This window comes from Bos indicus, chromosome 9 (assembly GCF_029378745.1).
Source record: "Bos indicus isolate NIAB-ARS_2022 breed Sahiwal x Tharparkar chromosome 9, NIAB-ARS_B.indTharparkar_mat_pri_1.0, whole genome shotgun sequence".
NCBI classification, from domain to species: Eukaryota; Metazoa; Chordata; class Mammalia; order Artiodactyla; family Bovidae; genus Bos; species Bos indicus.
This window is the reverse complement of record NC_091768.1, coordinates 23,903,869-23,931,608: the sequence shown is the minus strand read 5'-3', so window position 1 is coordinate 23,931,608 and position 27,740 is coordinate 23,903,869. Positions and strand designations below refer to the sequence as shown.

Genomic DNA, 27,740 nt, shown 5'->3' with positions numbered 1-27,740 from the left:
CGTCAGGAAGGTTGGCTCCTCCAGCTCCATTCTTCTTTCTCAAGACTGCTTTGGCTATTCAGGGTCTTTTGTGTTTCTATATGAATTGTGAAATTTTTTGTTCTAGTTTTGTGAAAAATGTCATTAGTAATTTGATATGGATTGCATTAAACCTGTAGATTGCATTTGGTAGTATAGTCATTTTCACAATATTGATTCTTCCTACCCAGGAGCATGGAATATCTCTCCATTTGTTTATGTCATCTTTGATTTCTTTCATTAGTGTCTTATAATTTTCTGTGTACAGTTCTTTTGTCTCCTTAGGTAAGTTTATTCCTAGATATTTAATTCTTTTTGTTGCAATGGTGAATGGAATTGATTCCTTAATTGTTCTGATTTTTCATTGTTAGTGTATAGAAATGCAAGTGATTTCTGTGTATTGATTTTGTATCCTGCAACTTTGCTAAATTCACTGATTAGTAATTTCCTGATACTATCTTTAGGGTTTTCTATGTAGATTATCATGTCATCTGTAAAGAGCTACAAAAGAGCTTTACTTCTTTTCTGATCTGGATTTTTTGTATTTCTTTTTCTTCTCTGATTGCTGTAGCTAGGACTTCCAGAACTCTGTTGAACAACAGTGGGGAAAGTGGACACTCTTGTCTTGTTCCTGATCTTAGGGGGAATGCCTTTGGTTTTTCACCATTGAGAATAATATTTTCTGTAGGCTTATCATATATGGCCTTTACTATGTTGAGGTAGGTTCCTTCTATGCCCATTTTTTCAAGAGTTTTAATCATAAATGGGTGCTGAAATTTGTCAAAGGCTTTTTCTGCATCTATTGAGATGATCATATAGTTTTTATCTTTTAATTTGTTAACATGGTATATCACATTGATTTGCATATATTAAAGAATGCTTGCATCCCTGGAAGAAATCCAAGTTGATCATGGTGTATGAGCTTTCTGATGTGTTGCTGAATTCTGTTTGCTAAAATTTTGTCGAGGAGTTTTCCATCTATGTTCATCAGTGATTTTGGCCTGTAGTTTTCTTTGTCTGGTTTTGGTATCAAGGTGATGGTGGCCTGGTAGAATGAGTTTGGAAGTGTTCCTTCCTCTGTAATTTTTTGAAAGAGTTTTAGAAGGCTAGGCATTAGCTCTTCTCTAAATGTTTGATAGAATTCTCGTGTGAAGCCACCTGGTCCTGCTGCTGCTGCTGCTAAGTCGCTTCAGTCGAGTCCGACTGTGCGACCCCATAGACGATAACCCACCAGGCTCCACCGTTTCTGGGATTCTCCAGGCAAGAACACTGGAGTGTGTTACCATTTCCTTCTCCAATGCATCAAAGTGAAAAGTGAAAGTGAAGTCGCTCGGTTGTGTCCAACTCTTTGTGATCCCCATGAACTGCAGCCTACTAGGCTCCTCTGTCCATGGGATTTTCCAGGCAAGAGTACTGGAGTGGGTTACCATTGCCTTCTCCACATCTGGTCCTGGGCTTTTGTTTTTTGGGAGATTTTTTTTTAATCACAGCTCCAATTTCAGTGCTTGTAATTGGGTTGTATATAATTTCTATTTCTTCTTGCTTCAGTCTTGGAAGATTGAACTTTTCTAAGAATTTGTCCATTTCTTTCAGGTTATCTATTTTATTGCCATACAGTTGTTCATAATAGTCTCTTGGAATCTTTTGTATTTCTGCATTGTCTGTTGTAACCTTTCCTTTTTCATGAAATGTGCATTTTAAATCTTACTAATATTTCTTATTATGCAGTCTGCTCTGTCTGATGATATTGCCATTCTAGTTCTTTTTATCAGACTTATTGAGGTATAATTTACATACAATAAACTCACCAATTGTTGGAGTACAAACTGGTAAGCTTTGAGTAATATATGCAGTTGTGTAACTATTATCACAATCATAATATAGAGCATTTTCATCACTTCAAAAATGTTAACTTCTGCCCCTTTGCAGCCTATCTCTTCCCCTACCCCTGGCATCTGACATGCTCTGTCTCTATAATTTTGCCTTTTTCAGAATGTTATATAGTCACAACATAAGCAGCGTGTGGGGTTGGGCTTCTTTGATGTAGCATAGTACACCTGAGACTCATTTATGTTCTTTGTTCCCTGTTATTGCTTAATAATATTTCACGTGTGGTTATACCACACTTTGTTTATCCTCTTACCACTAGAATGACATTCTTCCAGTTTGGTGCCGCCATATAAAGCTGTTACAAAATTTGAGGACAAGGTTTTGAATCGAAGTTTTTTTTTTTTTTTCTTATTTAAATATCTAGGTGTGGTACTGCTAGGTATGGGAAGACCAGCATTTAGAACCTGACAAATGTAGTCTTGAGTTGTCTTTCTTCAGTCTTCACGCTTACAATTAATGGTAGAATCAGTCCCAACAGTTACAAAATCATGCCTTTGCGTACTCAACCCTTTACCAAATGAAAGAAAGCATAAACAAAGCCAGGAACAATGGCAAGAAAATTCACAAGTGAAGTTCTGATCTCGATTCTACCGCGAGAATTTAAAAGATTTTTTAGTTTAAGGTAAACAACAATCTCACAAACTGTCAGCACGTGAAACCATTAACGTAGCCAAATCCCTGTTTAGAAATCCATGTATAGAATTCAAATACACTTAACACAGTCAAAGACTATATTCAAGTGGGAAAAATTAAAAGTGCAAAAGAGTTTTCCTTACGCACCTAAAATACTACTCTGCATATGATCTGGAACGGGATCGATAGTCTTGTTAATTATACGTCCCTGTAGTAGACTTCAGTATGCGTTTAAGACCAAAGTGGCGAGAGAATTAACTACCCACGCGAGCTCCCAACTAAAACAGACAAGTGGAGGCGTTCCAAGGAGTTGAGGACACACAGGTAACGGCCCTGTCGGCCAACAGAATTTGACATTTTCAAATCGTCCTGCCCATCGAGGCCTCTGCTGTCTTTGGCCGGCGGGAGAATCAGATGTAGGGGAGGAAGGGCTGGGTTCTTCCAGGCAGCGCGCGACGACGCCCAGCCCCGGCGTGCACCGAGCAGAACTCGCGGACCTCACTAGCCGGGCTGCGCCAACGCCCCCGCCGCCCGGGCGTATCCTGCAGACGGCCGGCAGGTGTGCGCGGTGCGCGCGCGCGCAGTGCGTGCCGGGTGCGGGTCCAGGGAGCAGACGGGCTGCCGGGCGCCTCGCGGAGGGTGGTTGGCTGGGCGGGTGTCGGCCTCCCCGCCTCCCTCCTCTCTGCTCGCGCCTGCCGGGGATGCTCGCGCGCGGCCCCCTTGCCTGGAAGCTCGCGGCCCCGGGGGGGCGGCGTGTGTGAGTAGCTGGGAGGGGGCCGCGAGGCGCTGCGTGGAGAGCTCGCCCGGGTTTGTCCGCCGCCGTCACCTGACTCGTCGGAGCAACCACAGCTGAGGTGGGGGCGGGGATGGGGCCGCAGCGCGGAGGGCTGGGGAGACGCGGCAGCGGGCGGGTGCGGCTGGCTCCTGGGGCCACGGCGGCGGGCGCAGGGACCGCGGAGCCGAGGGCGGGGGCTGGGCCGGGGCTGGAGGCATCGCGCCCCGGGGCACCGGGTCCGCGCGCGGCCGCACACACCCACCCGGCGCGACTTCCTTCGGCGACCCGGGGTCCGCTCATCCTGCGGCGGGCAGCGCCGCTCCTGGGGCGGGGTGAGTACCGGGGCGCCGGCTCGGGCCTCTCTGCGCGCTCGGGCCGCGCGGGGAGCGGGAGGGGATAATCCTAGGGCGCGAGGAAGGGCAGCGGCCGGGTGACAGCTCCGCGGCGCGCTCGAGGGCGGCCGGGGGGCTGGGCTGGGGCTGTCAGCCCTTCTGTACTCCGCTGTCAGGAGGGGCGAGGCGCTCCGAGACTCGGGCGCCTCCGCAGAGCCCCGGGGCGGCCTTTGCGGTGGGGCTTTGGGAACGAGGGGTGGGGGCTCCGGGCTGAGGGCCTCGGCGGGGCCCCGGAGACGGCGGCGAGGAGGGAAGGGGAGGCGGACGCGTAACATGGCGCAACGATAGGATAATCTCCGCTGCTACCGAGCGGGGCCGAGCCGGTTGCTGCAGCGGCGCGGGGAGGAGAAGGGAGGCGGCCACGGCTAGGGTATCCGGTCCATTCTCCGAAGCCTGCGGGCTGCTCGGAAGGGACGCTGCGGCGGGGAGGCGAGAGGTGGGCGCAGGGCGGGCGCGGCGCCTAGGGAATAACCCGCACGCACACGGTGGCTGGTCTGGCACCGGAGATCAGGTTGCGGGGAAAGTGCTGTTGGACAGAGGGGCGCGGAGGGGTGAGGCGGGCAGCATGGGGGTCGGGTAGGGGAGGGAAGTGGAGGGTCGTTCGGGGACATTGTCGTGATGCTGGCGCCGGATCCGCGCTGAGGTTCCTGGAGGGGACCTTGTCTCGCTCAAGGCCTTCCCCCTCCCCCAGCCCCCGCCAGACCGCGTCGCCGGTGCGGGGCTTAGCTTGCTGCTGGCTCCGGCAAGGTGGTACCAGGGCGGGGACGGAGAATAGAGCCTCCGTGCGGCTGGAGGAGGCAAGGCCTGGGTGCTCGAAGGGTCAAGTCTGCGGCTTAAAGCAGGACCATCTTCCCCCTCCCCCCGCTCCCCCCTCTTTCCCCGCAGAAGAGGAGGCGGTAGACGCGGCCGGAGAAGATGTCGGGCCAAACGCTCACGGATCGGATCGCCGCGGCTCAGTACAGCGTGACAGGCTCCGCTGTAGCCAGAGCGGTCTGCAAAGCCACTACTCATGAAGTGATGGGCCCCAAGAAAAAGCACCTGGACTGTAAGCCTCTTTATATAAGTGGGACATGCGCACGGCCGAGGCGCTCTGGACGCGTGCGGCGCGGCCTGGGCTCGCTGGCGGCTTATGCTGCGTCCATGCGACCTCGGAGCCGGGCTGTCCCTCACTGAGCTCAGAATCTCCCACTGTCGAGGTGTCGCCGTGGGTCAGCCCTGAAACCTTGTCTTTGAGCCATTTTTTTTCCTCCTACTGATCTCCAAGGTTTTAGTGGAGAAAAGAAAGAAATATATGTATGTATTTACAAACACACTTTAAGATACCAAGAAATTGTGTATTATGGTTAAGGAGCTTTTCACCTCGTTTTTTTTTTAAACCCCCTTTTCACCCCGCCCCCCTTCTCCAGTCCACATTAGAAGAAACCAGGGGTTGCACACTCGAAGGTCAAATCTATCACCCTAGTTGTTTCTTACATTTGGGGTAGTTTTAAAAATAGTGTCATCTCTTTCAGTGCTGCTGCTGAGGTTCAGTGCGTGTGTGTTGTATGTCACCACAGCAAACTGAAATAAAGTTAAGCTCCTGAATGAGGAAATTGCACTTCACAGATAATGGAGATTTCATTTTCCACATCCTGGCACACTTCTTTGTCCCATTCTCAGGAACTGCTGGGCGGAATGGCCATGCTGTGGCACAAAATGGTTGTGCTTTGCCAGCATTTGAGATGGTGCAATTTTAAATGAAAACATTCAGTTCATATTTTGTTTTAAAAAAAACTTGGTTATTTGATGGGAAAGGCTTTAATCTAGTTTGGAATCTGTTTCTAAAGTAAAGATTTCATTGGATTAAATGTTTTGTTATTGAAGGGCTAATAGGGACCCTTAGAAAAAGGCTTTCACCTGCTTTGAGTAGTGAGGCTCCTTACAAGTAATAATATATTCTGTAGTTACTGTTCGGTCTTTTGGACCTGCTTAGAATCTATCCTCCTGTGTTGTTTGTTGGTAAAGGTCAGTGTTGGCATGAGAGGCACGGTCTAGCTGTACCCACTTCCCATCTGGCTTCCTTTGCCCATTTTCAGATTTTCTTATGCTTTAGGCCTTCCCCAGTGTCTGCCTTGTGCAACTGAGAAAATGAAAGCACTGTAAGAATTGACTCTGGTCCTGCTACAAGCAAAGCTTGATGAAGCTTGTAGCTGGATGATGTAAGGATTCTCCAGGCTTGCAAACCTGTTGTCTCATAAAAATGAATAATTTTGCTTCTAGAAGCTTGTCTGAGGGGGACACACTATTACTCTCTTCCAGAGAGAATCTTTTACAAAACGTGATTATGGTATTGTATGTTATCCATGCAGTGTGGGGTAAGAGGTCAGCTGGGCCAGGACCCCTAACACAAGTGGAAATTATAAATTCATGACCAGCTCGTTTTGCTGCAGTGTGCTGAATCATTTAGCCATGTTTCTATCAGTTTCCCCAACTCTGAAAGGATGACTCATGTCTGAAAGGTAGGTGTCAGTGTAGCCAATCCTCATAATAGAAAAAGCTATAGGTTGTGGATTTGCTAAATGGTTTGAAAATGATAGATCCATATATTGATACCTTTCAGAGAACATTCAAAGGTTTGAGACTTTCCTTAAATATGTTTCAGAGAAAGATTGACTCTTTATAGTCACCTTAATCTTTTGATCTTGGAAAATCTTTTATAAATTTTCCAGGTGGCAGGTTTTTCAGTATTGCCCTCATATGTTAGTGAGTGAGGTGATTCTGAAGATGTGGAATATAGGGGGAAGATTCCATATTTAAAGAACTCAGCTGAAGGAGGAACTTGTATCAGATTATTAAGATGAGGAATCATAAGAGCTAAACATTTATTGAGCAGTTACTATGTGCCAGGCACTGAGCTTTACATTTCTAATTTATCTTTGCATAATAGGTTCAGAGAAGGTAACTAATATTCATAGCTTTTAACCACTGCACTTAACTTCTCTAGTGAGAGGGGGGAAAGGAACCATACGAACTGGAATGGTCTAATCTTTAGAATACCCATCCTGTTTGCATGGCTTTGTGTGAAATTGAGCATCACAACTCCACATACTTATTGTAATTTTTATGATAGGCATGAAAAATTTTTATTCTTTGATTTTAAAAAATGAGCAAAAGCCAAGAACTGAGGAGTATTGGTCTTTCTCTTTAACATTTTACTTTTCCAATAAGGCATAAAATAGGTTATCTTCATTTAAAGTCAACCTTAGGGTGGAATTTGGAAAGATATGTATCAAGTTACTGATATGACCTATTTTAATTAAACGTGATATGGAAAATCTCAACATATAAATGAATAATGTTATATGTATATGCATTGTAGGAAGGCATCTTTGTACAGAATTCTTTGTAATGTTCCTTTCAGTAACAGTAGATGACCTTAGTAATTTATTCACAGGTTTCCAGTAACACACGAGTTTTAAAAGTGAGTCACGGCAGTTATTAAAACATGCAAACATATAGCTAAGTTTTTCTGTGGGCACTAAAATAATCTTAAGATTATTTGGTCATGAAAATATTAAATACTAGTTAGGAGGAAAAGAGCACAAAATACAGAGTTGAGGCAATGAACCAAAAAAGTTTTTGCTAGTTGGATTTGTATGTAATTTTGCAGTTTGGAGTTCGGATTAGAAGGTGGTAAGAACAGAGTTAATGGTTCTGTGATTTAAAAAAAAAACAAACCTTGGGTTAATTTGGGCTCAGAATCTTTATGAAATGTGTACTTAATATTATTTAAAATACTGGTTTAAAAGATAATTTTTTCTGTTTGGGTTGATAGGCCACAAAAATTATTGTTAACTATGGTAATCTATAAAATAAGGCTTAATGATACATGATTTATGCTTTTGGAGGAATGATTTGTTAACATCTGGAGGCAGAATTTCATATAATAAGAAGGCAGAGAAATAAGGAAACTGGACAAATATTCTCAATTTTTTCCCCTTGTTTTCAATAATAGTATGTTTCTTGGGGGAAAAATATGTTCAGAAAAGTTTCTCCATAATCAGAAGTTATATATGAAATTTAAAGGATATGATTAAGGATAGAATCCTTAATAATCTAAATAAGGATTCTGTGTTTTCAGGTTCTTTTAGATTATGTAAAGCTTTTATTCCACACTCTACTAGAATAATGTTGCCCTTTGCACATGAAAATTAAACACCTAATCAACGTTTGGAGAAGGAAATGGCAACCCACTCCAGTATTCTTGCCTGGAGAATCCCATGGACAGAGGATGGGCTACAATCTGGGGGGTCGCAAAGAGTTGGACACAACTGAGCCTAGCGACTGAACCTGCAGTCAGTGTTACTTTGACATTAGTTTTTTTGTACATCCTTTCCCTGTAACATTGTGTACCTATTTGATTGCACATAGAATATCCAGGACTTGGCAAGCATTCACCTACTTGGTTACATTACATTACAAAATGTAAACTGTTTTACATTTCCATTGTTTTTCTGGTTCTGTTTTGTAGTTGATGGCCTAAGGGATAACCCAGGTCAAATAATACAGCAACATGATCCAGTGTAACATCCAGTGCTTGCTTACCCAAATTCTGTGTCAGGGTTAAAGAACAACAACAAAATAAGGGTTGACCCAGAGTAACACCTGCAGGGAGAATTTGGGAAGTTTTACAGCCCTGGTATAAGATTACTTTTGGTTAACTGCTCTTATGAACAATTTCTATGTATATACTACTATATTGTTAAAATACCCTGCTTAAGGTTGTGAAAATTTCAATCTTAGAGATTATTATCAACATCAAGCCAAACCTTATGAAAAGCCAAATCGCTTATCAGTAATCCTATTTTTTTTCCATTTTAAACCTCTTGAGAGTTTTTAATAATGAGCTTATTCTACTAATAAGTAATTCAAGTTCTAAAGCTTATGTTTGAGAGATATTGACATTTATAAATGATTCTTTCCCTCCAAAAATAAGAAAAAAATAAGATTGTATTTCTTACAAGAATATCAGGTAAAGGTAATAAGAGATATAGAGTATATTTTGATTCAAGGCAGATATTGGCAAATGGCCACAGAAGTCCTGCCACTTTAACTTCATTTATAAAATATTTGCTAATATTTAAGAAATTTTATGAGTGAACAGAATGAACAATTAAATAAAAAATGTATTTGCTTTACATAGGCTTCTTTAGGATATAACATCTAAAATATATTTTCATTTATAGAAGTGCTATTTGTATACTGATTCAGTTGATCAGTTCAGTTTTCAGTTGCTCATCGTATCTGTATTTGTGATAACTTAAAAGATTTCTATAGTGCTAATATCAAAAGTGTAAGCTAAGCTTACTGAGTAAAATTAATGTGCAGCAGTATATAAAAGCTTACTGAATACTAGGGTAACTTGCTATATGAGAAGTGTGCTAACTTGCTGTAAATGAATTTTATTTTGATTTCAGTTCTCATTTAACTATTTGTTATTGTCCAAAGAAACCCTCTAATTTTTTAGACCAAGGCATATTTTGTTCCTCCTCCTTGATTTCAACAGAAGCCCAAGCCCGCGTGGAAGTGGTTTAGAATAGTCTATGTTATTAGTTAGATAGTCAGGAAGAGATGGAAATGGCAACCCACTCCAGTGTTCTTGCCTGGAGAATCCCAGGGACAGGGGAGCCTCGTGGGCTGCTGTCTGTGGGGTCGCACAGTCAGACATGACTGAAGCGACTTAGCAGCAGCAGCAGCAGCAGGAAGAGATGAGGGAAATAGACTTCTAAAGACATTCGACACTATTATCATTCATACCTTAAATCTGAAAGGGTCCAATTGTGTGGCCCTGTGACATTCTCATAGACGATGATCAGCATCCCAGGAGGGGAGAAGAGCTCTTGCGAGGTGGAGAGGTTAGCAGGAGCAGAAGAAGAGTGGCTAAGAGTCTTAGGTCAGATCAGGGAGCTTGCCCTAGAAATGATTTAAAATATTGGGGTGGCCAAAAAGTTCATTCATACCTCTCAGGAAGGTGGTCTGGGAAAACCCAAATGAACTTTTTGGCCAACCCAATAATTAAGTAGGCTTTATATCAGTTACCGGAACAATAAAGATCTTTTCCTGGATCTTTTTACTTCCCACATTTTCAGAGAAATATTTTTTATGGTATAATGTTCAATATCTTTGGGTCACTTTAGTTTTTTCTTTCCCTTTTGAGATCAGTGTGGTTAGCAGATACTTTCTTAGAACCAGTATAAAACTGATAAATCATTTTTTTAGAAGTTACTCTAGTGATTTAAGAGATTGTGTATATGAAAAAATATGTAAAACTATGTATGCAGTAGGTACATTCATATTGTAATTGCAAAATTAGCTTCCTGCATTTTAGATTAAAATCTAGATGTTTGGTTCATTGCCATATTAGTTTCAATGTTTAATAAATGGTTGTTGAAGTCTTAATTTGAAATTTAATCTGTGCACTTAGTTGTCGTGGGTCTTTCCCTTAGCTTTTCACAAGTAAGTGAGGTGAAGTGAAATAAGTCACTCAGTCATGTCCAACTCTTTGGGACCCCTTGGACTACACAGTCCTTGGAATTCTCCAGGCCAGAATACTGGAGTGGGTACCCTTTCCCTTCTCCAGGGGATCTTCCCAACCCAGGGATTCAACCCAGGTCTCCCACACTGCAGGCAGATACTTTCCCAGCTGAGCCACAGGGGAAGCCCATGAATACTGGAATGGATAGCCTATCCCTTCTACAGTCCGTGGAATTCTCCAGGCCAGAATACTGGAGTGGGCAGCCTTTCCTTTCTCTGGGGGATCTTCCCAACCCAGGAATTGAACCAGGATCTCCTGCATTGCAGGCAGATTCTTTACCAACTGAGCTATGAGAGAAGCCCTTCACAAGTAAATATCCTTTTAAATATCTTACCTCCTCTCTTCAAATTGGTTGATGTTGGGAGAGGGTGTTCTTTGGAGCTTATCTTGGTTTTAATAACTTGGTAAAGAAGGTCAAATGTGACATGTAACCATGTTCCCTGAGGGCAGAGAATGCTTTCCTTACAGAGTTGTATTTTAGATGATTCAACTCCTGAGCCAGCAGCTCCCCAGAGAACCTTCCATATAATCTGAATGCAGTTAAATAATTTGAAAAGCCGCATTTCTTGCCATTAAAAAATGTTTATTCTCAAGTTTCACTTTGTTTGTAAATTTATTTCTCTTTACAGAGGAATACTTTGCTTGCTTGTAAGGGACATGTTGGCTATCTGATTTTCTTTGGTGCTAATGTGGAAGTTTCTCTATCTTGTGCTTTTCGTAAAGGGGAGAAGAGTTGAATGGCGTACTCGGTGTCAATTACATGATGACCTATAAGTGAAAAATGATGGAATCTTCCTTGGAGCAGTTGGATGAAAGTGCAAACCAGAGAGAGTTATAACCTGAAGCCTGCAGCATAGCTCTTTTTCCTGCTTTCTCTTCCATTTGTGCCAAGTGTGTGAGGATCCTCCTGTCCCCCTCCCCTGTTCTCCCATATGTCCTTAAGATTTCTCTATTATGCATCTTTAAGAAGGCTCCGATGTCTTCTAAGAGATCTTGTGATGTGCCATTCCCAGCAGAGAGAAGCTAGAAGCTGGATCTTTGCTTTGTGTGGTTTTGCCTTGGGGCCTGATCATTTGTTTTTTTCCCTAGGATTAGCACTTTTATTTTAAGGTATAACTCTTCTCCTTTCTGCATCAGTTATTTTGTGTCATCTGTATCTTAAACTTCTCTCTCTGGCTCTCTCATGAAATTTTCAAGTATCTCCCTTGAAAACAAACAGAACCTCCCACACACAACTCTCCTTGAATTCTATGACCTTTTCCAGCAACCAACCTGTCATCCCCTTGCTTTTCTTTCACAACCAAGCTTCTTGAAACAGACACTCATAATTCCAAAGACAAAAGACACAACTCAAGCCTTCTTTGTATATTCTGTCTCTTTGGCTTAATTCACACATGAAACGTTAGAATCCTTGTAGGGTGTCAGACATTGTCCACTAAATTGCCCAGACCACTCCCACAAGTGTTCTCTTCCACTCAAATACAGTGGGTGATCAGTTCTTTTAGAACTGACCTCTCCTTCTTTAGCTGTCTTCTACTTGGTTTGATCAATAATTAGTCTTAATCTATAAAATGATTAATATTAGTATCTACCTCAATTTTGGTGAGAAATAAGAGAGAGAATGCATCTAAGATACTAGCCCAGAACTTGACACATAAACATGCAATGAGCATCAGTTATTACTACCACTGCTGTAGTTAGCATTGCTAGTGCCATTACTGCTACTGCCAACATAACAATTGATATGTGATCCTTTCTGATTTCCCTTTACTGGGCTTTTTTTTGTCTTCTTTCGATTGCTTTGGTTTTTACTTTAATTCCACTTCCCTCCCCTATAGTTTGGAAACTATATATATACTATTTCAGTCCTTTTAGTGGTTGCCCTTAAAAATTTAATATGTGTACTTAGAGGCTGCCTAGACCACTATCTCTTTTTATTCCTCCCCCCAAAAGAGAAATTTAGAAGCTTTCCATTCCAGTCATCCACTTCTTACATCCTATTATTGTCCAGGGTTTTAGTCCACTGTTGTTTTAACCTCCAAAGTGAGTGAAGTCGCTCAGTCGTGTCCAACTCTTTGCGACCCCATGGGCTGTAGTCTACCAGGCTCCTCCATCCATGGGATTTTCCAGGCAAGAATACTGGAGTGGGTTGCCATTTCCTTCTCCAGATCTTCCCGACCCAGGGATTGAACCCAGGTCTCCTGCATTGTAGGCAGACGCTTTACCATCTGAGCCACCAGGGAAGCCTTTAACCTCCAAAGCCAGACATTATTATTTCATATAGGCAGTGTTTATGTAGCTATATCCACCTTTACTTTTTTGCTAACCATTCCTTCATTATTCCTTAGGTTTTCTTGAACTATATCCTTTTGAATCTCCTTCAAGTAAGGTTCTTCAGTGGTAAACTCTGTTTTTGTCTAAAAAACATCTTTATTCTACCCACATTTTTTGAAGGATAGTTTATCTGGATATACAGTTTTAGATTGAGTTATTTTCTCGATAAAGGTAACATTTGGCTTCCACTGTTGCTCTTAAGCAGTCATCTATTAGTCTGCCTACCTTCAGGTAATCTCTCTCTCTGGCTGCTTTATAAATCTTGTCTCCTCCATCTGTACTGTATGTCTGTGTGGATGTAGTTTTCTTTTTTTTATCCTATTTGGAACTTGATGGGTTTCCTGAATTTGAGAATTTATGTCTTTCATCAGTTCTGGAAAATTCCCTGCCTTTCTGTTATCTTTGATTGTTCCCTACATCCATTCTCTTTCTTATCTCCTTCAAACATGATTATGTATGTTCTGGACCTTCTCATTATATCCATCTCTAAATATACCTTTCATAGTTTCTAATACTTTCTTTACTGTGCTTTCTTTTTCAGATATCTTCCAGTTCATTAATTCTCTCTTTAGCTATATCTTGTCTGCTTTTACTCATCTTTAGTTTTTAATTTTATTCATTTATACTTTTCATTTTTTAAGTTTTTCAGTATTACCTTGCATTGAGATAATATACATTTCTTGCTCACATTTTGAGTTTCTCTTTTATTTCTTTAACATTTTCAACACAACTCATTTTATATTCTGTATCTCACAGATCAATTACATGAAGCTCTGCCTCTGCTATTGTTTTTGCCTGACCTTCCATAATGATTTGTTTCCTTACATGTTTCGTAATTTTGGACTCTGAGATCATGTTGTCTAGGACTTCATCTGTGGGAATCCTAGAAAGCCTAACTGTATTTCGAGAGGATTTGTGTTTGCTTCTATAAGGTCCCACATGCACTACCATCCTGGGAGTACCTTAAGTTAATTTCTGTTCTTGGAGCTTCCCATCTAATGCAGGTCCAGGTCCATGATTCTTATTCATAATTTGAAAATCCAAAAAGCTCAGAAGAACAAAATTCTTTTGGAAATCATTTGTTGACAAAATGTGATCAGTCATAGCCATTTTTCTACCTACCTTGAAGGTTCATATATTGAGCTACAGAAAGACCGTTGTATGTATGTTGCCCAGATTATACTAGGTTACTTAGTTTATGGGTGTGTGCCTCATACTACTTTTGGAAAATGTGGAAAATCCTAAATTCTGAAACATATATGGCTCAAGGGTCTTGGATAGAGGAGTGTGAATCTGTAATAAAAATTTGAATCACAAACTCCAGCAAGGTGACAAGCTATGTTTACAAATGCCCCAAAGATTTTTCCCCTACCATAACTACCAAAGACCTAGGTCGAGTGAATTGTTTTCCTATGATCTTCCTTTGCTTGAAGGTGTTCTTTGTTTTGTTTTGTTTTGTTTTCTCCTAATTTTAGTAAGGAAGTAACTTGAGGGTCCCAGCTCTGTGAGGAGGTCTTGGTTCCAATTAGCCGTCTTGCTTAGTCCCCACCGCCTGGTCTTTTGTTCTTCAAAGAGCTGTTAAAATCTAAGCTTCTGGCCACTCAGACTAGCACACGGCCTCAGCTCAGCCTTCTCTCAAGTAGCAGTTTACCTACCATGTGGTTTTCTGCATCTTCTTTCGTTTCTGGCCTTAGGGATTGCTTTTACCTCTTCATGAATACAGCCAAATAAGTGGAAGGTGCCTGTAATATTTATCTAAATTATCAGGTGTTTTCCTTCTTGTTAGTTTACCTGTATGCTAGAAATGCAATCCACCTGTTTTCCCATCCTCTGCCCCCCATCCTCTTTGCTGCTGCTGCTAAGTTGCTTCAGTCGTGTCCGACTCTGTGTGACCCCATAGACGGCAGCCCACCAGGCTCCCCCGTTCCTGGGATTCTCCAGGCAAGAACACTGGAGTGGGTTGCCATTTCCTTCTCCAATGCATGAAAGTGAAAAGTCAAAATGAAGTTGCTCAGTTGTGTCTGACTCTTAGCTACCTCATGGACTGCACCCTACCAGGCTCCTCTGTCCATGGGATCCCAGGCAAGAGTACTGGAGTGGGGTGCCATTGCCTTCTCCACCCATCCTCTTTACACAACTCCATAGTTCATTCCAGAGCAACTCTGACATTCATCAGGTTCGTTATACTCTGCATTATTTGGGGGCCTTTGTACGTGCTGCTTCTGTGTCTTTATATATTTTAAAATCTCATTTCTGAAACCTACTGAAAAGGTATGAGTGAAGCTAGGTTTCAGAAGTGAGATTTTAAATTTGGTTAAAATTATAGCCTTGATAGGAAAAGTGTTTTGGTTATGGATTTAAAGCATATGTGTGCTTCTCTTGGTGTATATCATTATTGATGAGGTAGTGGATGACTGGATGTTAATATCAAGAAAACTCTTCACTAGCATCATGTGGGTGTAGATGTGTGTAACATTTGCTTGGTTTGTTTTGAGTTGGATACAGTTGGGTAGCATTGTTTTTCACTAGCCATTTTATAATTTATAACTACCTACATTATTAATGGTAAGGATAGTTATAAAAGAAAAATGTTATTTCAAAAGTAGCTACATACTGTTAATTTTCACTGAAATGATTATTATTCACTATGTGTATAGTGATATAATATTACCATTAACAACTTGAGGGTTTTGGGGAAACAGTGAGGAAAGGAGACAGCTTAACTGAAAGCTTTGGATTAAGAGAACAGTGAATATCAGCATATTTGATTTGGCTTTTCATGACCTGTTTGGAGAAACTAGAAGTTACTTTTAGTATTGAGTCTTTTAGTAGCTTTATTAAACACAATCCCATCATTTATTCATTTAACAAATATTTGAGTATTTACTAAATGCCAGGAATTGTTCCGGGCTTCCCAGGTGGCGCAGTATAAAGAATCCACCTGCCAGTGCAGGAGATGATAGAGACACAGGTTCAATCCCTGGTTCAGGAAGATCCCTGGAGAAGGAAACGGCAACCCACTCCAGTATTCAAGCCTGGGAAATCCCGTGGACAGAGGAGCCTGGTGGGCTACAGTCCATGTGCTCGCAAACAGTCGGACATTACTGAGCACACACACAGCACCACCAATAATTGTTCCAGAAGGCGTGGGATGCTAGAGTGAGCAAGATGCGCAACTCTTGGCATCAGAGAGCTTGCAGGTTACTTGGGTAGACAGAAAATGAAAAAAGCGAATTGCATGTTGTTCTAAAAGAAGTTTTAACAAAGGAGGTGAAGTCCTCCATGGAGGTGCATGCAGCGGAGGTGATGTTGAAGTCCAGCTTTAAAGATTAAGCGTGACTGACCTGGGTGAGGGGTGGACCAGGGCTTTCGCAGACTATTATCTTAGAAGAGGCGTGGGGCAAGCGAGACACATTTTGGGAATTGAAAGAAGTTAAATAAGGGCTGCTGGAAGACTGAGGTTAAGAAGACTGAGAAGGCTATGAGACAAGATCTGAGTTGTGGGTAGGGCCAGATCTGGAGGGTCTTCTAGGATCCAGAGAATATTAGAAGTTGTCCAAGCTTTTCATTTTTACGGATGAGTCCCAAAGAGGTGAAAATCACACATTCTTTGTGTGTGAATACTGAATACTTCTTTATCTGTCTGCCTTGAGCAGTTGCCCTAATGGGTCATTGCTTTGTTCACCTAATTCTGATTGCTGTGCCTTTGCCAGGTAATAATCTCTGTGTGGGGTCATGTGGGAAATGTAACATACGTGCACAAGTGTTTAAGAGTGTGAATTCAAATTCAGTTCACCATAAATGCAAACATAACCCCAGGCACTTGTGACACAGGGATTACCGTGCAGCTGCCCCTGCTGACCGTTCCTGCCAGTCTGACCCCTACTTACCTTTTGCCTCTCCTTGTCTTTTGCTTGGTTCTTGGGTCCTGGTGCTGACACCAGAGAATGCTCCCTGTGCCATTGGTGACAAGACTGTAAAGATTACAGACATGTGTCATTTAGTTGAAAGTCTTCTAAAAATGACGTGTTAAACTTTTAAGGTCTCTTAGTTTGATCTTCTTCTTGTGGTGACATAATTTATAACATTCCTTAACTATTATGACTGAAATAACAGAATTTTGTAAAATCATGTTCCCAACTATTAAAAATCTAAAACAAAAACCCCAAAATATAAACCCCCCCAAGCCCACCCCAAATCACCATGTATATTAAATATGTCTAAGTATGTTTGCACCATACTTCATTGGGTTGGTCTGTTACCCTGTTAACACCAAAGAAAAAATACAAAGGTTGTTAAAATTTAGGTTAAGAAAATATCCACATGAAGAATATTTCCTTTCTCCTATTCTTTCCAAAGCCAGTTGCTTTCATGTCACCGTCCTTTGTAATTTTTCCTGAGGTAAATATTAAAAAGATATCAGAAAATGTCCTATTGATTCTTCCCTAATAGAAATTTTTAAAATTTCATATAATCTCATTATCAACTTAATTAGCATCAAATTGTACAGCTTACAGATCTGTCATCTAGCTAAACACTTCAGTTAGACCATGGCGTAATGAAGTTTTGTTTTTTGTGGTCTTCCTATCCCAGTAGAATTGCAGTGTGTTCATGTTTTTCTGGTTTCTTTGTTAAGTATTTTAACACTTAGCACTCTGGTTTTGGCTACCCTTGACTGAGCATGAGTGTAGTCATTTAAGGTACATGGAAGAGTGATTTGAGCCTGTGCTAATGGACAGGCTGCACCATTTTTAACACCTGCATCTCCTCTTTGCTTTGTGTTTCTCTGTTCTTCCCCTGCCCAAGAATTCTCATCATGGTTCCAAAGGAGTCATTTAATTTTTAGTTATACTTTGCTTTTGTTTTTTTTGAAGAAAAGTGCATTGTAGTAACATTACTATGTCAAGAGTTGGTTCTGTGTATGTATGTGTGTGTGTATATATGGAGTGGCAGAGCAAAGATTTGACTTTGGTTTTTCTTGTGGGTCATACTAATCATTTCATGCAGTTACACTGTGAATTCATCAAAAGATGCTTCTTTAATTGAGTTCAGTATTACTTTTTCAGGTGGAAAAATAAGAGTGTAAGTTGGGTACTCAGTTGGCAGGGGTGTAAATTGATACAGACTTTGGGAGGACAGATTGGCAGTACTAGTCAAAACTCTTGAAAATCCTTTGGCCCAGGAATTTGTTATAAATTTGTCTCAGATAAATAATTGGAAAAATAAAGAAAAGTTTGCATTTAAGGGTATTTGTTGCAGCAGTCTATAGGAATACAAGATAATACACCTAAATACTTGATGGTGTGTGCCAATAAGCAACTGAGCAACCTTTAAAAATGAGTTTCTTATAGCTGACATGGAAAGGCAGGTGATGAGATATAATTCAGTTTTCATTTTTAAAGAAAGTATGTGTATGCCCATAGTATTTATTTTGGTAGAATATATGCAAAAATGTTACCTGTGGATGGAAGGATGTTTACTTTCTGCTTCATACTCATATTAATCATGACTGTTTTGAATGTGAGTTACAAGAATATAGATTAAACTATTTTGGCAAACAATTTCACCGAAAGAAAGGGACAGTCTTCTTAGAGCTGAAGTTTTAGACAAGCTTAAGGAAAAACACTCATTTACTTTGCCCAGGGCCTGGTTGACTTGTGTGAATATGTGGCATGATGCTAACAGTTTCTAGTCCAACCAGAGCTACTTAGTGGGGAGCCCTAAGAGCTCGTGGCTTGATACAAGTTTTGTTTCTTGATCACATCACAGTTTGCTACAGATAGTTCATCCCATCTTGGCAAATTCATCACCTAGTGTTTCAGAGCCCTCCAGGATTCTATGCATCTGTCTGATGGAGGAAGGAAGACAGAAAGGGGAGTAAGTATTGCAGGAAATATTGAGGTGATGATGCCTGGGCGTCATTTCCACCTATTTTCCATTGGCAAGATTTCAATGGCCTCACCAAAGTGTAAGAGAAAGTAGGAAATGAAGTCTAGATATGAATCCAAGAGGAGAAGGAAATGGGATATAAACACACAATTGTTGGTTCCACCATGCCCATGGAAAAAGAAATTGGATTATAGCTTGTCACCTGTATCTTAAAAACACTTATTTTATGCCACTGAAATCTCCAGAGATTTCATTGCTATACTAATGTCATTAATATCTAGCAATAAGCTGCATGTGTGCTAAGTCACATCAGTCAGGACCGAGTGTTTGCAACCCCATGGACTGTAGCCTGTCAGGTTCCTCTGTCCATGGGATTCTCCAGGCAAGAATACTAGAGTGGGTTACCATTTCCTTCTCCAGGAGATCTTCCCAACCCAGGGGTTCAACCTGCATCTCATGTCTCCTGCATCAGCAGGCGGGTTCTTTACCACTAGCGCCACCTGGGAAGCCATGCTAGTTGCTGGTTTTTTTTTTTTTTTTTTTTCCTGTGAAGCCAGATAATTCTGGAAATGGATGACAAACGGCTGGTCAGTAGCCTCACTGCATATTCCTCCTCCTTGGCAGACATTGCAGATAGATTCTGGCACTCTTTCTTTAGAGCCATTGATTTGGCCTCAGAGAGCACCCATATACAATGTTTTAGATTTCTACTGTCAATCATAGTTGACATTTAAGATGAAACAAATTTGCTGTCACTTGTCTAGGCAATTTATCTATGCTGGCTACTGAGGCATACTGCCCACTAGATTTATTTATCTGGATTTATTTATTTATCCAGAATTGACATTGATCTTGATTGGTTCCAAGCCTGAGGTTCATATGCCAGTGGTCTTGTCTTTAAAAGCTAATAATAGAGTGATTTGTATGGTTAGGCCTTGGGGGTGCAGAGGGAGGTTCTTCCTTGCTCCATTTAATAACATTTAATAGCAAAACAAAAAGATTTTTTGTTTTGTGTTAACAGAGACAGTTACAGCAATTGTGAGACAGGGAAAGGATGCTATGAATTTTTACACTTCAAAATCTAGACTTTCTCTAGGCATGGAGTCTGGTATTAATCAATTGCCTTTAAGTTTTACAAAGCATAGTAGAATTTTTGTAACAAGGAATTTTCTTTGAGCTGCTACTTAAGTGTCTACAGTGATATGATTTTTTTTTAATATGAGATGATTCTTGATTTACTTATTCGATGTCTAATATATTAGCAGTCTCTTTTTCCCTGTAAGATTTAAGTGAAGAAAAAGAAAGGAACCTCCTCCGCCCGCACCCAGGGCTGAAGGGGGTGAGTATTGTACTTGGCGTGTGTATAGGATTAGTTGCTGTTATCTCCACAAACCCCTGTGAAGTAAATTCTCTTATCCTAGGGAGGTGGGCACACTCACCTAAAGTCCAACGTCTATTGCAGGAAGGAGCCAGGGGTTCTAACTGCAAGACAAAGGATTTTTTTTTTCCCCTTGTATTGTGTTTTTTGCTTGTTGTCTGAGTCTCTAGTATCACAGGTCGAAATAATCCAAAGGAAACAAAGCCAATTAAAATACCATGTGATTGTTGTAGGGTGAGCTCTAATGCCAGTCCACTAGCTAATTAGCTTGATGGGCAAAACCCCTGTGACTGTTCTCTTCTGGCTAAGGGGAAAAAAGGTGGATGGGGGTAGTTTCAAATGACTATCCTTAACCCAGTCTCACTCCTCTCAACAGTTACGTCTCTTGATGATTTGCTATCGAAGCCTTGATTTGAACATATTTGTTAATTAAGGAGTTTGGGCAGTGCTGGGAGGTGCAACAGGAGAACTGATTTGTGAGCAGAGGCATACGGGCATGCTTAGTTGTGTCTGACTCTTTGCGGCCCCATGAACTATAGCTCCCCAGGCTCCTCTGTCCATGAGAAATTTCCCAGGTTATAATACCAGAATGGGTTGCCATTTCCTTATTCAGCGGCTCTCCCTGACCCAGAGATCGAATCTGCGTCTCTGGTGTCTCCTGCACTGGCAGGCAGATTCTTTACTACTGAACCCCCAGGAAGCCCTGTGATAAGAGGCCCTATGCTAATTCCAGGCTCTTTTGCTCTCTGGCTGTGATGTCGGCCAGATGAACTTCATTTCTTTGCACGTCAGTCTCCTTTTTTTCCGAGGCATCATGGGGTTATGTAACATTTAATGAATAGATTTGTTAAAAACAATAAATTTCAACCCTAAAGGGTGAGTTAGTCGCTAAGTTGTGTCCGACTCTTGACCCCATGGACTATAGCTTGCCAGGCTCAACTGCCCATGGGATTCTCCAGGCAAGAATACTGGAGTGGGTTACATGTCCTTCTCCAGGGGATCGTCCTGACCTAGGAATCGAACCTGGGTCTCCTGCATTGCAGGCAGATTCTTTACCGACTGAGAGCTATGAGGGAAGCCCCAACCGTAAATGACTCTACAAATGATTGTTAATAGAGAAAAAAAGCCTTGGAAGAATAGGCCTTCCAAGCCCCAACAGTTATCATCCTAGGAAATCTTTCAGGTACGCTGTGTGGCACTAAATATACATAAAAAAGCCCAACTTCAGCTGCTCTCCACTTATCTTTGGCATCTGCTGGAGAGATGATAGTTTATTCCTGGAAGATAAGAGAATTGGGCAATTAAACCCTCACTCTATGGTTTTCATGATCTTGTTTTTATTCTGTTGACAGATGTTAGTACTAATTATCAAAATACAAGTGTATCTTGTGTTTGATTAAAATCAGCTACTAAAATTGTTGAGACTTGATGTATAGGCTTAAGCTTTGCATTTTAAGTATTAAGCTTTTCAAACGTAGAGGCTTTTAGTAAAAGAAGATTGTTGCTTCTTTAAGAAAAATAATGGTAGTTCACTGAAATGTTTGACAAGACACGTAGGCAGTGATAAAACTGAAACATATGGAGTGACTTTATTGTTGGATCTAGATACTTCATGGTTAGCATTTTGCACTATTGTCGGTTTATATTTGAACACATGAATAGAAATGGAGAGACACTAAATATACTGATTTGCATTAAGCATTATTGAATTGAAAGATTCTTAAAATATTTACAAAAAATTTTTGAAGTGGAGTAAAATTGATTTTAAAGTTAAGTCAGTTTCATGATGAATCTCAATTTATATTTTATATACTAACAGTGAAATATATTTGAAGGATTTAATGATTTTTAGGGCTAATAGAAAGGTAAACAAGGCTTTGTAGAACCACATAACAAAATGCAGCTGATAAGTAATGTTAAGGATACTGATGTTCATTGTTTGTGTTGAAAACATTTAAAAAAACTATTGACAGAATAATTGAATCCTTAAAAATTTTACATGTGAAAATTTAGTCCTTACAGCTAACAGTAGGTTTTGTAGTTGTGGTTAAGAGTTCATAACATTTAATAAACTGGTTGCTGCTGCTGCTGCTGCTAAGTCGCTTCAGTCACTAAGTCCGACTCTGTGCGACCCCATAGACGGCAGCCTACCAGGCTCCGCAGTCCCTGGGATTCTCCAGGCAAGAACACTGGAGTGGGTTGCCGTTTCCTTCTCCAGTGCATGAAAGCGAAAAGTGAAAGTGAAGTCGCTCAGTCGTGTCTGACTCTTAGCGACCCCATGGACCATAGCGCACCAGTCTCTGTCCATGGGATTTTCCAGGCAAGAGTACTGGAGTAGGGTGCCAGTGCCTTCTCCAAATAAACTGGTTGGCCAGATGCAATATAACTTTGGGAGCGTGCTAAGTTGCTTCAGTCTTGTCTGACTCTTTGCAACCCTGTGGACTGTAGACTGCCAGGCTTCTCTGTCCTTGGGATTTCCCAGGCAAGAATGCTGGAGTGGGTTGCCATGCCCTGCTCCAAAAAGTCTTCCCGACCCAGGGATCAAACCTGAGTCTCTTAACATCTCTTGCATTGGGGGATGGGTTCTTTACCACTAGTGCCACCTGGAAAGCCCCTATAACATTAGGAAGGTTACAGTATGTAGAGCTTGTCAAAATCATAATTAGCTCATAATTATGAACTATTTCATTTTCAAACATTGTGTGTTTTTTGTTACGTATTTCTAAAAATGTCTAAATTTGGCTGACCTCTGTTAACAGTGTGAAAAGGGGAAGCATTTGTCTTGATGTGGGAGTACCATTTTTTGAGTTAAAATTTTAATTAAAAAACCCAGGAATTAATTATTGGTAGTAGAGCATTGGAGTTGAAGTGCATAAGAAATGGTATATTAGCAATGTTTGCACCATGTATATCAGATCTTGGATATTTTCTATAAAATCGTGTTATATGGTAGTTTAAATAATTTTCTTTATATTATATCATGGTTCTTAGAAAAATTAATACCTTTCCCATTCTAATATAATAATTATTTTTGGACTCTTAGTTAATGTAGGAGCCAAACTAATCCTGCCCGTCTCATTTCTTATAGTGCAGAGCAGAAGAGATAAAATTGAAGGATATTAGGGAATGAGATGGAAAAGCAGAAATTGCCATAGTTGTAAGACTTAACCTGTTTCTCTTGAGCTGAAGATTCACCATTCCTGTTTCTAGACTTACTCCTATGAAAATGCACAAGGTTTTGTACTGTCAGCCTTCTCTTTCCTTGCAGGCCATGTCAGTTTCGTTACAACCAACCAAGCAAAACAACTTGTTCAGTTTATCTGTTGCTTTAACAGAGAATTGAGTATTTTATTATTAATGTGTAACTGAGCTGAATTGTGTTTTCCTAGACCTACAAACCTTCTTCCAACAAGTGCTTTGTAACTAATTTTGACATCTTAAAATATGATTTATTCAGCAAAAGAAGGTTAATGAGACCACAGTTTTTTCAAAAGCTATGCTGAAGGAGGGATACTTCAGAAATGTGTTCCATATCATAGCATATTCCTCAAGGAGAGGTTTGTTTATCATAGTAGTATTAGGTAATTCCTGGAAAAAATATAAATACTCAAGTTCAATTATTGCTCTAGGTTCATTATCATTAGGAAAACCTTCAATATATGATGTTCCCTTTAATCCTTATGTTCAAGAAAATTTACCTGAGAGTGTTTTTTTATATTAAAATGAATGCAAAGGAAATTTTAATTAATTGTTCAGAGATAGGGTGGAGTAGAAAGAAGTTAAGATGAATAAAAGTTTTTTTCAAAATTAGGAGCCTCATTCTTTTTGGTCCTCTTTCTTGATCTTTAGATGATAAGTGAGTACTTAAATGATAGAGTACCATCATAGTGAAATTGGGTTAATGTTTCCCATTTTAAAAATATTTATCCCAAAGTTTCCATTTTTTAGCACTTGTTCTCTGTATAATTTTACTTAAAATCTACCTTTTTTTAACCATTCCTTATATGATCAAAATGTATTTGGGTTCATTTGCCATTGATATGTTCAACATGTGTCTATTGAGGACCATATTCTGCTAGGTGTTGGGTTTCTTGCTCTTATGGTTTTATAATTTGGTAAAAGAGCCAAAATAGAGCTTTTAATTGGATTCTTGTTTGAAAGCTGTGCTATGTTGTTCCATAGGCATGTTATAAAGACTTCAGTATATTCAAACACACAGGATGCCTGACAATTCAGTTACCATGAAGGCTGCTCTCTGTCATCAAACTGTCTTGGCCCCTCACCCACTTCCCTTTTTCTGGGTGGTTCTAAATGTCCTTGTCCCTAATGTTGCAGATGGGATAGGGGAGGCTGTTCTAAGACCTGTCTTGATGGGTGGCTAATCTGAAGGATGAAAGATTTTGAATCACAGGTACCTTTACTACCTCTGAGTGACACATAGTTTCACTGAAGGGTGGGGTGGGGACTCAGTTTAGCAGAGACTTTTCCATGAACCTACCGCTTTGTGAGATGCTGTGAAAATGCAGGTAAGACAGAGCAGCTTCTGTTGAGTCCTCATAGGGTGGATGTGTAAATAGACCAATAATAATATGCCATTATAGGTGATGTGGAGCAGGTATAACCAATATACTGGGAAAGCACAGAGGAGGGATGGTCAGTTTTGCCAGAATCGAGTCAGGAAAGGTTTACTGAGCTGGCGATGTTTGGCTGCACATAGGGAGACTAATAGGAGTTTTCCAGGTAAAGAGGTGTGACTAGGCACAACATCGGAGAAGGCAATGGCACCCCACTCCAGTACTTTGCCTGGAAAATCCCATGGATGGAGGAGCCTGGTAGGCTGCGGTCTGTTGATGCACCGGAGAAGGAAATGGCAACCCACTCCAGTGTTCTTGCTTGGAGAATCCCAGGGACGGGGGAGCCTGGTGGCTGCTGTTTGTGGGATCACACAGAGTTGGACACGACTGAAGTGACTTAGCAGCAGCAGCAGGCACAACATACTTAGTGTGTAGTGAAAAGGAAAGAGAGGTAGAGTGGGACTGCATAGTAAAGGATGATAGGGCCACTGCTAAGTTTCATTTTATAACATTGGCAGTGAGAAGCCAATGCAGAGTTTTAAGCAGGGGAGTTCCATTATGAGATTTAATTTTTAGGAATATGTTAATATATCTGGGTACATAGTAGATGTCTACATTTAGGGAGAATGGAGACTGAATAGGGATACTGGAGTGAGTCAAGTGAGAATGAGGGTCTGAACAAGAAAATTGCCAAGGAGACCAAGTGAAGAGGCTAGATTTGCAAGGATATTCTGCCACAGAAGCGGTGGGACTGTATTTGAAGGGTAAGGGGGAAAGGTTAGAGACCAGAGAAACCTAAGCTTTTAATTTGGTTAACTATGGAAGCAGAATTAATGAGTTTGAAAACATCTAGACTCTTACTCTCTTGGAACATCCAAAACTGAACCATCTGTTTTCCCCTCACAACCATTTTATCTCATGTCAGTCATCTGAATGTCGAAGATAGCAGCTTCATCCATTCCATAGCTTGTCGTCAGGGTCTTCCTCTTTCTCCTTTCTTTCTCTCCTCTTCTTTATTCTGTCAGTCAGGAAAACCTGTTGGCTCTGCTTATGTGCAAACGTGTAGTGATCCAGCCACTTGTCACCACCTCCTCTGCCAATCCCAGCCACCACCATCTCTTACCAGGATCACTGCAGTAGCTGCATAACTCTGCAGCTTGAGTGATCCTTTTTAGTGTCCTTCTAGTCTGTGGCTCTGCTCTGCTCAAAACCTCCACTCTACTCATCCTCAGATGGAAAGGCTTTATAATGACTTCCAAGGTCTGTAGGATCTGCGCCCCCCCACCCCTGGCTGCAGACACCTTGGCCTCTTACTGTTTCTGAGTGAATCGGGCTGGCCTCCACCCTGGTACCAGCTGTTTCTTCTGCCTCAAATGCCCTTTCCTGCAAGTGAAATGGCCTCTGTCTCCTACAATATAGTAGGAGAGAATGAAATGTATGTAGAAAGAAGATTTTATTTATTAATCACATTATTAATTTTATTTAAGTTCTCAGGTGAATTGTGATGCAGGGATAGTTTGGAAGTTCTAGCCACAGTTGTATGTTAGCTGAACTTCAGGTGAACTTCATCACAAACATGGGACCCATGTAGGATTAGTTTCCTGAAGGGCATGGAATAATTTGCTATTTTTGTTCTTAAAACAGGGGTTTTCGTTGTCACAGTGCTAGGTAAGAACAACTAAATCCATGCAGTAAACATTTACATAGCAAATGAGTGATTAACCCCAAATCCCCCACACCCCTTACTCTGCCTACATTGTTAGAGTTTGTCAAACCCTAGCATGAGCTTGAAGAGCTTCAGTGAGGCATAGAATTCCTGGCTAACTGCAGTTCACCCAATCATGTTAAATTTTGTATCATGTCCATTTCTAACTACAAAAACTTGATAAACTGGACCTTTATCATAAGGACTAATTTTTGTATAAAAATTATTTTCTAAGACAGCCAAACCCTAGTGGATATAACTTTTTCTTAAAGCAAAGACCAAAAGGGTCTAAATGGACTTGAAGCCCATTATTATTGTTTTTTTTTTTTTAATATTTATTTATTTGCTGTGCCAGCTGTTAGCTGCAGCACGTGGGATCTTTAGTTGCAGCACGCAAACTCTTAGTTGCAGCATGTGGGATCTAGTGTCCCAACCAGGGACCAGACCCAGGCCCCCTGCTTGGGAAGTTCAGAGTCTTAGCCCAGGACCACTAGGGAAAGTCCTCCATCATTACTGTTAGTTAGCAAAACTGTGCAATTATCAATAGACTCTCAAACCGTGTTTTTTTTTTTTTAACAAACGTGTTAGGAGTTGACATCAACTTCTTTACTCTCATCCCTTCTTTACTCAGTTGTACCTTTGTATGAAACAGCATTGAAGAAAAATTTAAGTTGTACTAATCGAAATTAGAATTGATAAATTTAGTGCCAGTTGTTGTATGATTCCATTAATCCAAGTGGATGTAGCCATTGGCCTCAAGTATATTTAAGCTCTAATATATTATACTTGAAATTCCTCTAGGTTGCCTAGATAATAACTGGAGTATAAAAAAGTAAAGTATGAAAGTGATTTTACCCCGATATAGTGGCCTGGGCCAAAACTGAGCTCTCAATTTAAGTAATCTGCTGAATTTGTCAAGAGAGATTCTTTAATATTTAAATTTCAGAAAATTCATTACAGTCTACTCCCTGCTTGTTGTTAAATACCTCTGTGGCCAGTAACTCTTAAAAAAACAAAATGGTGAATTTTATTAGGTAAATATGACCAACCTATTCTGAAGAATAATCGATGTAATAAAAATAGGGCTTAACTAAGGGGCCAACTTACCCCTGAGAGACTTCATCTAATTTTATCTGTTTTGCAAGCCTGGTACAGGAAGAACCTAGATAAAATTTTGAGGAAAAAAATCAGGGCTGACTATATGATATGAAGGAAGGCTAGACTTGGGCAGTTGAGATAAAGGCAGGGTGCATGCCACTTTAACAGTAAATATCAGTGAATAGGTCTCCTGTTCATCAGGTCCTGTTCTGGATACTTGGGGGTGCATCAGTGAACCAAATAGATGAAAATACTTCCCTGGTAGAGTTTACCTTAAAGGTGGGTAAGACCGTCAATAAGCAATAAGCATAAATAAATTGAGTTAGATGTTGAAGGCAAAAAGTGGGATAGAAAAAAAAAGAGATGAAAGCACAGATGTAGAAATTCATTCGGTGAGACCTTGAATGTGAGATAAAAATGACTGGATTTTATGTGATAGACCCTTGAAATTGATGTTTATTGTAACAATAATCATCATGG

The 27,740-nt window shown here is 40.8% G+C and overlaps 1 protein-coding gene across 17 annotated transcripts in view; it reads left to right on the top strand.

The window, feature by feature from the left end:
• Nucleotides 1–3,171: 3,171 nt before the first annotated feature.
• The window catches only part of SNAP91 (synaptosome associated protein 91), a 169,796-nt gene continuing 145,227 nt past the window's right edge, over nt 3,172–27,740 (top strand). For 15 of the 17 annotated variants that reach the window (XM_070795814.1, XM_070795808.1, XM_070795813.1 and 12 more), the window contains exons 1-2: nt 3,531–3,648; nt 4,594–4,753. In XM_070795814.1, the coding sequence (XP_070651915.1) occupies nt 4,624–4,753 (130 nt within the window). In that variant the 5' untranslated portion in view covers nt 3,531–3,648; nt 4,594–4,623. Of the gene's footprint in view, nt 3,396–3,530; nt 3,649–4,050; nt 4,145–4,593; nt 4,754–27,740 lie in introns of those variants that run through there. The other 2 variants (XM_070795798.1, XM_070795799.1) reach the window with 2 other exon arrangements.